This window comes from Mandrillus leucophaeus, unplaced genomic scaffold, assembly GCF_000951045.1.
Source record: "Mandrillus leucophaeus isolate KB7577 unplaced genomic scaffold, Mleu.le_1.0 Scaffold721, whole genome shotgun sequence".
Classification (NCBI taxonomy): Eukaryota; Metazoa; Chordata; class Mammalia; order Primates; family Cercopithecidae; genus Mandrillus; species Mandrillus leucophaeus.
This window is the reverse complement of record NW_012107820.1, coordinates 644,558-658,490: the sequence shown is the minus strand read 5'-3', so window position 1 is coordinate 658,490 and position 13,933 is coordinate 644,558. Positions and strand designations below refer to the sequence as shown.

General features: G+C 38.6%; 1 protein-coding gene across 1 annotated transcript in view; it reads left to right on the top strand.

Moving 5' to 3' along the window:
* The window catches only part of PANK1 (pantothenate kinase 1), a 125,579-nt gene that overhangs the window by 5,339 nt on the left and 106,307 nt on the right, over positions 1-13,933 (top strand). The window contains exon 2 of the mRNA XM_011965366.1: positions 3,790-3,867. Within this exon, the coding sequence (XP_011820756.1) occupies positions 3,819-3,867 (49 nt within the window). The 5' untranslated portion in view covers positions 3,790-3,818. The remainder of the gene's footprint in view (positions 1-3,789; positions 3,868-13,933) is intronic.

Here is a 13,933-nt window from a genome sequence, read left to right as displayed (position 1 = left end):
TATTGTACAGATAATTTTTGTCACCCAGGTATTCCACATAATACCCAATTATTTACTAGAATTTAAACATTTCTGAATTATACTAGCCGTTAATGAAAAAGAGTCAAATTCTGGAAAATATTTGAGGAGATTTATTATGAGCTAAATATGAGTGACCAAAGCCTGGGGCACAGTCTCAGGAGGTCCTGAGAACATGTGCCCAAGGTGGTTGGGTTACAACTTGATTTTATACATTTTAGAGGGGCAGAAGTTAACAGGCAGACTATCAATACATGTAAGGTGTCCATTGGTTCAGTCTGAAAAGGCAGAACAACTCGAATTGGCGGTGGGCAGTGCAGGGAGACTTCCAGGTCATAGGTGGATTCAAACGGTTTCTAATTGGCAATAGGTTGAAAGAGCTAAATTATTATCTAAAGACCTGGAATCAGTGGAAAGGAATGTCTGTGTTAAAATAAGGAGTTGTGGAGACCAAGGTTCTTGTTAAGCAGATAAAGCCTCCAAGTAGCAGGCTTCAGAGAGAGTAGATGGCAAATATCTCTTATCAGACCTGAAAAGGTATTATGTAAGACCTTTAGTTAGTCTCTCCTGGATCAGGAAAAGATCTAAAAAAGAAAAAGGGTTATCTATAGGATCCTTATCCCCACAAGAGACAGCTTTGCAGAGCCATTTCAAAATATGTCAAAGAAATATATTTTGGGGTAAAATACTTCAGTTTCTTTCAGGGCCTGCTGTCATGTGATGCTATACTGGAGTCAGGTTAGAATTTGGTATCTTATTGCTACAAAGAGTCTGTTTTGCCAGTGTTAAGATCTCTGTTTTATTGTTAACGCTGATCACTTGTGCCTGAATTCCAAAGGGAGGAGGGTAACAATGAGGTATGCCCAACCACCACCCTTCCCATCAAGGCCTGAACTAGTTTTTCAGGTTTAATTTGGAATGCCCTTGGCCAACAGAGGGGTCCATTCAGTCAGTTGGGGGGTTTAGAATTTTGTCTTACAGAACTGTGCTTTTACTCATTTTTATAACAGTCCAGCCAAAAGGACTGCTGTTACACCCAGTAGAAAAAGAAAGACTTAGGAGTGAATCAGTAAACTTCAGTCATTTGTAACAGTTCATATTAGATATATGAAGAAGATCTAAATATGGGGAAGATGAGAATGAGGAAGAAAAGCTGGCCTTCCAGTAGGAACTTATAAAAGAGTCCATGAAATAAGGCTCAAACCACAGAAGCTTAAAAGTCATTAAAAATGCTAATGAATTCTTTCTGAATTCTAAATTAAAAGAACATTTTATTAGAATGTATAAAATGTGTTTTAATTCTGAACTTGATTAACAATTCTGAGTCACAGTTGGGATGTACAATTTTCAGAACAGTTTAGAAACAAGCAAACAAAAGTCCTTTTAAATGAGTGGATATTTAGGGAATACTTGTGGGGGTGTTTGGGACATTTGCAGTGAGCTCTTTCATTTTTCCTGATTGCTCATTGTGAAGCAGTAAGTAACAGGCAGTAAGTACCAAACAGATCATTTGGTACAAAAAGAAAAATCTATATTCAATAACTATAAATTTAGGAACTCTAACCTCTTGCCACAGCATCTCCATGTTATTCAGCATTGGGGCTCAACTACTGACTGTGTCAGTCAAATAAGAGTATCAGGCTCCTGTGCTAAAACTATTCTAGCTCAAATCATCTTGGCAGACAATACCAGAAAAACAAACAGTTTTCTTTCTGTTAAAGTGACCACATATTAGGAGACTAAATATAAGCAGAAAAGACAAGTAGTAGCTGCATAACCTTGAGCAAGATACTAACTGAGCCTCAGTCTTTTCATCATTAAAATGATATTTTTAATGCAGGTCTACAGTCTCTACTCTGCAATTCCAAAACAGGACAAAAAACAAAAACACTGTGAAACCCAAAAGTGTTTTTGTAAGTTTGGCACCAGGATTATATGCCCAAAAAAAACCTACTGTGAACAAATATGAAGCCTCTATTGTCTCAGCACTTGTATCCATAAGTCACACATGCCTCTATTTGCTGACATTTTCTGACTTGGGGATTAATTCCATGGAAAATGTCGAAAAGAGCTAAAGATATACCTACGGGTAACAGTGAGAAGAAGAAAAGGAAGCATCTGTCTTTATCAGTATCTCAGAAAGTGGAGTTATTGCAGAAACTTGATGTTCGTATGTTTGTGAGGTGTCTTACTGAAGAATATGGTATGGGAACCACCACGATATATGACTTAAAGAAACAGACAAGGTGTTGAAATTTTATAGTGACAGTGATAACCGGGAACTAATGAAAATTAGAAAAATAACGCATAGAGCCAAAAAAGAAGACCTTGACCCTGTGTTGAGTGAATGAATTCGACAACAAAGAAGTAAAGATATACCACTGACTGGTTTGTTGGTCATGAAACAAGCTAGAATATACCATGAAGAACTGAATGTTGAAGGAGAGTGTGAATATTCAGAAGGCTGGCTGCAGAAATTTAAAAAGTGTCATGGAATCAAGTATCTTAAAATCTTGGTGAAAAAGCTTCTCCTGATGATGAAGCTACTGAAAATTACATTGATGAATTTGCTAAGATAATATCTCATGAAAATCTTAGCCCTGAACAGATTTACAATGCTGATGAAACAGCTCTGTACTGGTGCTGTGTTCCTAGAAAAACCTCAACAATGGCTAACGAAAGAGCAACAACAGATGTCAAAGATAACAAGCAAAAGTTAACTGTTCTTGGGCATGCTAATGCTGCAGGCACACACAAGATAAAATTGGCAGTGATCGGAAATAGCCTATATCCAAGGTGTTTAAAAGGTGTGCATAATTTACCTGTACATTATTATGCACACAAGAAAACATCAGTAATGGAAAATATTTTCCAACTGGTTTGATAGGCACTTTGTGCCAGCAGCATGAGCTCATTGCAAACTGGACCAGAAGACAATTGCAAAATTTTATTGTTTCTAGATAACGGTTCTGCATATCCCCCTCCTGCACATCTTGTGAAGAGCAATGCTTTTGTCATTGACTTTTCCCCCAGTGTGATGTCTGTAATATAGCCTTGTGACCAAGGAATTCTACATTCTGTGAAGAGCAAGTATAAACACTTTTTTTTTTAAAGTATACTTGCTTCAGTTAACAGAGGCCTGAAAATCCAGGACTTCCTTAAAGAATTTAGTCTTAAGGATGCCATCTACACAGTTGCTAATGCTTGGAATGATGTTGATAAGTCAACATTAACAAATAGTTGGCACAGACTTTGGGCTACAATGATGTTTGAAAATGACCTAGCTGATGAAGATTTTGAAGGATTTCATGACTCTAATGAGAAGACAATGGTAGCATAACTCATTACCTTTGCCAAAAGTTTATCAGCCAAAAGTGTAACTAAGTTAGAAGAAGCTGATGTTGAAGAAATGGTTAATATTGATAATGATGAACCCATAGTGCACCCTAAGAGTGATGGGGAAATTGCTGAGATGATGTTAAATGCAGATCAATATGAAGGTGGTAGTAGTCATGATGATGACATTATGCATTTGGGTGAAAAAAATTTCCATAGATCATATGGTGAAAATGTGTGACTGATTAATTGCTGGCCTTGAACGATGTACATTTATCAGTGAGCAAGAGCTGATGATAATTTAGTCAATTAAAGAGAAACTGCTTAGACAGAAACCAGTGTTAAGGAGGCAGGTGAAACTGGGAAAAGTATTTAATAAAGCTCTCTCTGGTTATGCCGCTTCATCTCTTGACAATCCTGTTTCTGGCTCATCAGATGTCCAGCTCCAACCTGGTTTCATAGACATGGTAATACTGGAACAACCTCTTCTCCAAGATTCTCAGGCAGTCAGAGGTAATGAACATTCATTGCATGTATATGTGATATGGGTTAGTTTTCATCAGTATAAGTTTTAAATTTTACTTAAAATTTCTTTAGAAATAAGAAGCTTTTTCACAAGGGACAAAACACATTCAAAGCTTATAGTATGTGTGGTCTATATTTATCTTCCTATTTCATATACCAATAAACTTATTTATGTAAAAATGTTATTTACCAATAAATTTACTAATATATTTTGGTAAATAAATTGTAATATTACTTATGGTTTTGTTTCATTTAGTGTGAATTTTCATACATTTATTTGCAGAAATAGTAAGATTAATGTGTTTCATTACATAGTACTATCCTGTACCCATTTGGAATGTTACAAAATATATGCAATTTATGTACTGTATTCGAAAGGATTCCAATTTCTTCCTGAATTCCAAAAACCTCTCATTTCCAAAACACATCCAGTCCCCAGAGTTTTAAATAAGAGATTATGGATCTGTGATTCTTTTTTGTTGTGAATGATCTAGTGAAGTGATCAATGTAAAATGTCTGGCACAAAGTAAATACTCATTACGTGTAGTTGCTATTATTAATATTCCATTACTTCACTTTTAAAATGTAAGACAAGCTTTTTCTGGCATTGAAGTTAGGAAGTTGACATAGCATAGGTAATAATAAACATTCTTCAAGTTTTATTTCTCTAAGAGATGCTTTGGCAGTGTGATGCTGATAAAGTGTATTAGAGTATCTCCTAAATCTTCATCCAAGAATGGAAACATTTTGCAAGTCAGAGGATAGAAAATGTTACGCTACATCAAGTTAAATTGCATGTTGATAAAATATAAACACATCTAGTTAGCCCTTATTAATCAAAGAAATACAGTATTTTTATCTGATGCTAACTATCCTCTCACCTCCCTGTGCCACAAACACCATACAAACAATAATTTAATCTGCCTTGTGAGCAAAGATTGATTTTTTAACCCTGTTTGTATAATTTCAGCTACTATTGTAAGACTTTGACATAGCTGAATACATAAAATTGGTTTTCTGTTTTGTGAAGAAAGCTGTTATTATAAGCCTGATGAATGTGAATTGATACCTGTAGCCTGGTCTTCTTTGTTTTGTTTTATTTTTTGTAATGTTTGTTCATTTAAAATATAAGATGTGTTGCTTTTCTCTCACTATAAAAGGCATACATCATTCTTGTAGAAAACATGGAAAATACAATTTATAAAGAAGAAAATAAACTCATCCCTAATGTGATAGCCAATGATATAATCACTCTTAACATTTGTTTACTTTCAAAGCTATCTGTTGTATTAAACTGTAAGCCTTATGGGGGCAGAAACCATGTCCATTCATTCCTGTTCTCCACCCGGTCCTTGCCGTCTTACTGTAGTAGGCATGTAACACATTTAAAGAAAACACACACTCATACACTTAGGGACCAAACTATATTCACAGGGTTTTTTGGCCACATTACTTTTAGTGAACACTGTATTGTGAGCATTTTTCCGTATGAATTCTATTTGATTTGACAAAGCCAGATTTTCTACACTGCATTCAACTTACCCTCTTTTCTTCTGGGACTTTCTACTCACAGGCCCAAGGGTAAGCATTATTCTGCAGTCCCTCTGCCAGAGTACCTACCTTCTCTATTGTCCTCACCATTTTTCCATCATAGTTGTCTCTCTTATTTCCCATTAGCTCATGCCACAGCTTTCTGCTAGTTACTCTTACCAGGTGTAAGAAACGGTCACCATCATGTAAACTCATATACAACCTGACTGGCAATTGGTTCCCATTCTCTACTCAACATATTTCTTCAATTGGGGTGAGCTAAATTTGCACAGGAGAGGCTTGACATGGAAGGTAGAGAGAATCCCAGAGGGGAGAGAAACAGCAGCAACTCCATCTTAGTAAGTAGGAATGTGGAGGGTGGGTCCTGTGTCCACAATGTTATCCATTCCATTCTCTTAGGATCGGTCATAGAAACAAGTCCCATTCAATTAGAAGATGCCTGGAGTCACTATGCTGACCTGGAAATCTCAGCTACACACATGGTTAACAGTCTGTCCCACTGATATCTAAACTAAAATGAAGAACTGGCCACCAGGTGATATGAAACCTTGTATCATGAGCCAAACCCTAGGAACTGGCCTCATGTCATTGAATTTTTGAACATCATTGACCACGTTGTGTCAGGCTTTTTCTGTAATTTGTGCAAAAATCTAATGACGGATAATGTTCTCCCTCCTTTCCCAGCTAATATGGTTTACATGAGCTGTTCATTTGTTTAACCTAGGGATAGGAGTCATCTACAGTGTGAATTCCAGTTGCTTAGTAGTGGCTGTCTGAAATGCATGTCTGAAAATTTGGAGCCATGTTTTTGCTTAGTCAGTCAGTGTGTGGTGGTCATTTGTTGATATCTGCCATTGGTACAGAAAGTAGAAATGGCAGAACATATGCTGTCTGTCCCTTATGAGGGCCTTACGTTTTCCTATTTACCTTTGGTTCAGACCTTTTGCTTTGCTCAGCTAGTGTAATTTATAAGTCATCTCAGAATCTCATATTCTTATTCTGCATTATATTGCTCTAGCCATGGACAGGGACCCCTTTTCCTTGACATACACACAAGCCATTTGTGTGTATATTGGTCACAATTAAAAGGCTGTAGTGATGGAAAGGGTACTTTCACATAAACCAGACATTTAACTTTGGACACACCTGTCTTTAAAAGTCCTTCAGATGAAATGAACACTCTGATATTGAATAGGAATCTAATGTATTCGTATGAAATCATGATTTTTATTATTTTAGAGACAGAGTCTCACTCTGTCACCCAGGCTGGAGTGCAGTGGCATGATGATAGCTCACTGCAGTCTCAAATTACTGGGCTCAAGCGAGCCTCCCACCTCAGCCTCCCAAGTAGCTGGGACTACAGGTGCATGCCACCATGCCAGGTGAATTTTTTTGTATTTTTTTCTAGAGACAGGGCCTTGCTATGTACCCATGCTGTTCTCAAACTCTTGGCCTTGAGAGATCCTCCCACTTCAGCCTCCCAAAATTCTGGGATTATAGGCATGAGCTACTGTACCTGTCAACTCATCATTTTTAGTACTTATACAGAAATATAGAAGTGTATACACACAGGGGTATGTACACAGGTCAGTGTATACTAACGGGTTAGTATACATGCAGATATGCCCAGTCATAGGACCTAAAAGCAATGATACTCCAGTAATAGTGAGCATGCCTAGTACCCAGATTTGATTTTTAAATACTATTCTTAAATAAAAGGAACCAGGGTTCCTTCAAGAAGTTGTTGGTCCCAGGCAGGTCAGGGAAATTACAAAATGAGCCTGTAATATCTCGTGGTGCCAGAAAGTAAGGAAATGCTTTAAAATAAAATAAGATTTGTCAAAGGTACATAGGCATCAACCTAAAGAATCTCCAAAAGACCAAAGCTGGAACAATTTGAACAACAAGCTAAATAATAACCATATTGACCATAGTGGATTATAACCCACATGGTAAAATAAATATTCCTGTGACCATATATTGAAGTAATTGATTAAATAAAGAAGTGGAGGAGAAGGGACAACTCTTCCTTTAAGTAGAATTCTGTGGTGGCTAAAGCAACTCCATCTTGGATGATGCTCTGCCACGTTGGCTTCTGATTAACCCCTGCTCTGGGAAGGCCTCTAAGATTTCTAGTTTATCTGTTTTTTCTGCAAGAGCAGGCACTTACCTTAAATCCTGACCTTAGGCAACAACCTTGATGTTATCATACTTCAATTATCCTACACATCCTTTCTGAACTACCCCTCCTTTATGGTATATAAGACCTGGGTCTTGGTATATAAGACCTGGGTCTTGGGGGTAATGGCGTGGGGACCCACCATCTCATCTTGTGCCCATCTGAGACAGAGATATGGCTTCTGTTCATTTAATGTTTCTAAGAAACTGGATGTTTTATTAAATGTTTCTAAGAAGAAAATGGATTTATCAGCATCTTTGGCCTCTCAGCTTCCTCGGACTTGGGGGGCAGGTTTGCCCAGACCTGGCCACCACAGAAAAAAATCCAACTAATAATGGTAGAAGAATAGAGAGAAATAGAAAATGACCACTAGGCAGACATCACAACGATAATTGTCGCAGAAAGGATATATAGATGGATGCTAAAATCTGTGACCGAAAGTTTGAGTTGAAACAGACTGCATAGTCTCAAAGCATTTTCTCCAGACATTTATTAACTATCCAGAGAAAAATAATAACATTACAGAGGAGAAACTCAGCAAAAACCCCCTTAATCAAGTGGTAGGTCAACATTACTAGTAGTACAACAATCATGAATCGCATTATGTAATACACACATCCTATTACATGAGGACGCAGTATCATTTCTGTGGCATTCTTGTAAAAAGTGTATCACCTCAGTCCACTCAGAAGAAAACTTGTCGGGCACGGTTGTGCATGCCTGTAATCCCAGTACTTTGGGAGGCTGAGGCAAGAGGATCGCTTGAGGTCGGGAATTTGAGACCAACCTGGGTAATGTGGCAAGACCTCATCTGTACTAAAAACAAAAATAATTAGCAGGGCGTGATGGCGCATTCCTGTAGTCCCAGCTACTTAGGAGGCTGAAGTGGGAGGATCACTTGAACCCAGCAGTTCGAGATTACAATGAGCTATAATCACACCACTGCACCCATCCTGGGTGACAGAGCAAGACCCTGTCTCTAAAAAATAAAGAAAAGAAAAGAAAATACAATCTGAGGGACATTCAACAAAATAATTGATCAGTACTCTTCAGAAGTATCAAGGTCGTGAAAGTGCAGGAAAGACTAAGAAACTTATAGTCTACAGGAGACTGAGAATAAATAACAACTAAATGCAATGTGGGATTCTGTGTAGGATTCTGGAACAGAAAAAGGACACTGAAGGAAAAACTGACAAAATTCAAATAAGGGCTTACAGTATAGTAAGTAATATTATACCAATGTGGATTTCCTGGTTCTAATAATAGTACTATGATTATGTAACATGTTAAACATTTAAGGAAGCTATGTGCAGGGTGTATGGAAACCCACTATACTATTTTTGCATCTTCTTCATGAACTTAAAGTTTGTTCACAGCAAAAAGTTAAATGATGTTTTGAAAATAAAGAGCCCGTCAGCCACCCCATCTGAAGGGAACGCCTCCTTCCAAGCCACTGTTTTCTACAGGTTCAGGCTCCAGCCGTGATATGCAAGCCCATCTCACTCCACACCTGTCATCCTCCAGCCTTCCCTAAGGTCATCCATCTCAATTTATTATGCAGAATGACTTGTCTCTCCACTACTAACTGAAGGCTAACCTTCAAAAACTCATTAATATGTTGAAACGCGGGGTAATGTAGTCCAGGTCTTTCCTTCAGCAGCCCAGGGGAACCAGCTTCATAATTTTAGACTTTCCTTTCTCCGTTTCCCAGGCCCTGAGAAGAGAGGATCAGAATAAAGATTGATTTCCTCATTGATGTGAATTTTGTCACAACCACCATCTTTGGAATTCAGATGTTACTATGGTCAGTTTGGGTTTAAATAACACTTCTGTTTTCTCTATGTTACACTCCTAAGGTTGTTAGGATCCTATGAGCCTATTTAGTTGTTTTCTTTAAATGATGGCATATCTAAAAATTGTCTCATTTTATACTTGGAGAATATTGTTAGATTATCTTAAAAGCCTCCATTCCTTTGTTAAGTAATCCAGTTTTGTTTTGCTTTGTTTTCTTTTCAGAAGTATTAAGATCTTCCTCTTTAGTTTTCTGAAACTTTACCATGAACTGTCAAGGTATGATCTGAGAGTCTTTCAGTTTGTGTTTGTATTTATTTTAAATAGCTCATGGGCCTTTTCACTGGCAGATTTATTTCTTCGATTGATAATAAGATATTTTAAGGCTGAGTGTGGTGGCTTCTGCCTGTAATCTCAGCACTTTGGGAGGCCGAGGCGGGCAGATCATGAGGTCAGGAGCTTGAGACTAGCCTGGCCAACACGGTGAAACCCCTCTCGACTAAAAATACAAAAATTAGTTGGGCATGGTGGTGCGCGCCTGTAATCCCAGCTGCTGGGGAGCGGGGCAGGAGAATGGCTTGAACCCAAAAGGTGGAGGTTGCAGTGAGCCGAGATCGTGCCACTGCACTCCAGCCTGGGCAACAAGTAAGACTCCATCTCAAAAAAAATGAAAAAAAGAGATTTTATTCTGTTATTCTTTGTATATTCCCTCTCTTATCCATTCCCACCATTCTCTCCTTCTGGAACGCCTCTGCAGTTTTCCTCAAATGTGTAGTGATTCTTGGTTGTGTCCTTAGGTTTACATTTTTAGTTACCTGCTAATCTGCCTGTCTGTCTGTCTGTGAGTGCTTATCTGTGTATTGTGTTCTGCTTCCTGTGGTTACAGAGGAGCGGTAGGACATACCACCAAGCTAAGGGGGTCATCAGCTCATCTTCTGGGCATGGGAACCCCCACTTTCTTTTGGTGGTATATATGCCTGCTGAGTACTCCCGGCTTGCAATACCCAAGTGTTCTCATTCACTCGATATTGCTTTTGCTGCTTGCTGCATAGCACAAGTGGAAGAATGAAGGGAGGAACTGCCTAATTGTTCCTACTATTGTAACATTACAAAAATCACACTGAATATTGACTCGGGACTGCCTCTTGTTCCCCATATCTGCTTTTCCTAAGCTTGGAAAGGAAGAAACCTGGACAAACATGTATTTGTTTATATTATCAATTTGATCCAATACTTCTGTAGATGTGTTCAAACATTTTTAACAGATATACTACTTTTCAAACAAAATGTTATGTAGAGGATCAATATATTAGGTAAAAGCAAAACTGATCTGCTTGAAGCAGAGGAGGCAGCCCTGAACGTGAACTGCTGGTCCCCCCTCTATTCACTGCAGCTCCTGAGACCGTCCATGGAATCCTAGAACTCTGCAGGGCAGTTTAAAAACCACTGATAGGTTCTTAAGAAGTGGAAGCTATCATGAAAATGATATTTATTACTATGAAAATGTTGCCCCTCATCCTTCCCTAGCCCAAGGCCAGCTATAAGCCCTGATACCAGCTTTTGCCGTTTGTCCTCCCAGTCCCATCTTGCAGAGAGAATGATAGAAAAGCCTGGGCACGGTGGCTCACGCCTGTAATCCCAACACTTTGGGAGGCCGAGGCGAGTGGATCACTTGAGGTCGGGAGTTCAAGACCAACCTAGCCAACATAGTGAGACCCCGTCTCTACTAAAAATACAAAAATTGTCTGGGCGAGGTGGCGGGCACCTGTAATCCCAGCTACTCTGGAGGCTAGGGTACCAGAAACGCTTAAACCCAGGAGGCAGAGGTTGCAGTGAGCCAAGATCATGCCACTGCACTATAGCCTGGCCGACGGAGCGAGACTCTGACTCTCAAAAAAAAAAAAAAGAAACGAAAAAAGAATAAACAGCTGAGCTTCTACTAAATATGCCTAAGCACCATCCCAGGAACTTACATGCTACCTCACTTAATCCTCACAATGAGGCAAGTGTTTTGATCTACAGGATAAGATGAAAAAACAGAGGCTCAAACAAGCATAACAGGAATGTGTACAAATTCAAATGTGTAAGAAATGTACAGATATTTTCCTAAGTTTTAATTAAAACCAACTACTAGCATGATTACATTGGAATGGCAGGAAATGACATCTCAGCCATTTGAGGGCTTCCGTCACAAGACATGACTCGGGATCCTAGGATCTTGCCCAACATGCCAAAGCATGGAGAGTGCCTGTCCTGTCATCTGTCTTCCGTCTGCATGAGTATCTGCAGGGTGCCCAGAAAAGCTTACTCTAGACTGTGCTGCTCCATGGCTTCTGTGTGATCTACAATGCCAAAAATATTTGAGAGGTTAGGGTCCCAGTCTTTAGAACACAGTATCTCAAGCTGTACCTCAACACATAGCTCTCCTGTCTGAGCTTTCTCCTCTGGCCACTATACCAAGGGTATTCAAGATCACAGGAATCCTTTCATCCTCACAAACCCCCTTTTTAGTAATAGGGAGTATTTGTCTCATCCTTGTTGCTCTCAACGTGTCTGTTTCTTCTTTTCTGGAAACACGTAGCAGAATCTAGAAGAGTTTGAACGATTACATGATAAAAGCTGCTCCATGATAACTTCTGCTTTCCTTGTGCAAAAAACCTTGGGGAAAGAAAATGCCGAGGGTCTTCTGCTTAGAAAAAAGATAGTGAGCATAGGATATGGAGAATATGAAGATTTAATTATCTCAATACACTTTCCTGCCACAAAAATTAATCCAATGCCCCCACAGTAATAAGAGGCAGAACTAAAATTCAAAATCACTCTTTCAGTTATGCACACCACCTAAATAGAAAACTCATGTGAAGGTTGAGCTCCAGTTGTTGCTGGGCAGGTGCTCCTGGGCAGGGAAAAGCAGCAGCTGCAGATTCTAGCTGAGAGCTGCCCTGTGACCACTCTGATTGAGACCACAGATGGGCAAGATACACACACTTGAGTCTTAGGGTTTGCAATTCAAACCCAGAGCTGTCTCATCTACAGCAGGACATTCAATCATCTTACACTAGATAAATGCAGTGTTTCCCAAGGACAGAATCTAAATTATTCTGATCTTGGAATTTCCACATAGTTTATGGTTATGTAAAGATGTGCTTGCCAGAAACAGAATGACAGCGCTATTAAAGACCATTTAAATGGAAGAAGTTTAGGCACCTTCTCAAACTGTAATATTAATACTTGCACGGAGGTTAGGGGCACCAACCCCCTGCACAGTCGAAAATCCATACATAACTTTTGACTCCTCCAAAATTTAACTACTAATAGCCTGCTGTTGACTGCCTTACTAATAACATAAACAGTCGATTAACACATATTTTGTAAGGTTGTATGTATACAAACGTACAAAATATATACTGTATTCTTACAATAAAGCTAGAGAAAATAAAATATTAAGAAAATCACAAGGAAGAGAAAATGTATTTACTGTTTATTAAGTGGAACTGGATCATAAAGGTCTTCATCATCTTTACATTAAGTATGCTGTAGAGGAAGAAGAGGAGGAGGAGGAGAGGTTGGTCTTGCTGTCTCAGGGGCAGCAGAGATGGAATAAAATCCACGTATAAGTGGACCCAAACAATTCAAACTCATGTTGTTTAAGTGTCTACTGTATATCCCTTTGAACAATAATTTTCATATTTTCAGGTAGAAGACTTATTTTAATACTGTTTCAAACAACCAAGAAGCTCATTTTGTTCTAAATTAACTTTTGCAGTATAATATGGATTTGTTATACTCAGAAACAAAATTTTAAATAGCAAAAGGCTCTGAGAAAACAGAGCCACTTAATTTTAAATCTGTCTTTATTTTTGTTTACAATAGTATTTTTATATTGACCTCAGCTAATAAAAACATGTTAAAAATAAAAAATGCAGGATGGAAGAGGTGGTGTGGATCCTCTGAACAGCCAAAAGAGAAGTAATAAAGTTGAGGTTTTCGTAAGTGAGACCTTTGGACCAACAGTATTTTGTTGACCCTAGTCCATTTTTTTCTCTCAGTAAACCTTTTAGATGTGTTATGGGGTATGACAAAAGCAAAAGCAAAGGTAGAAAGAATAACTCTCCAAAGATACACCACCCAAAGACTACCACTGTTAATATTTTGATCTATTAAATCTATTTCTTTTGGAGTCTTTTGCTATATATTTTTTCTTTTTTTTTTTTTTTTTTGAGACAGAGTCTCACTCTGTTGCCCAGGCTGGAGTGCAGTGGTGCAATCTCAGCTCATTGCAACCTCCATCTCCTGGGTTCAAGCGATTCTCCTGCCTCAGCCTCCAAAGTAGCTAGTATTACTAATTTTTTTGTATTTTTAGTAGAGACGGGGTTTCACTGTGTTAGCCAGGATGATCTCGATCTCCTGACATGATCCACCCTCCTCAGCCTCCCAAAGTGCTGGGATTACAGGTGTCAGCCACCACACTGGCCCTTCTTATATATATTTTCAAATATTGACCATTGTTAATATTGTCTGTTTCCTTTTTTT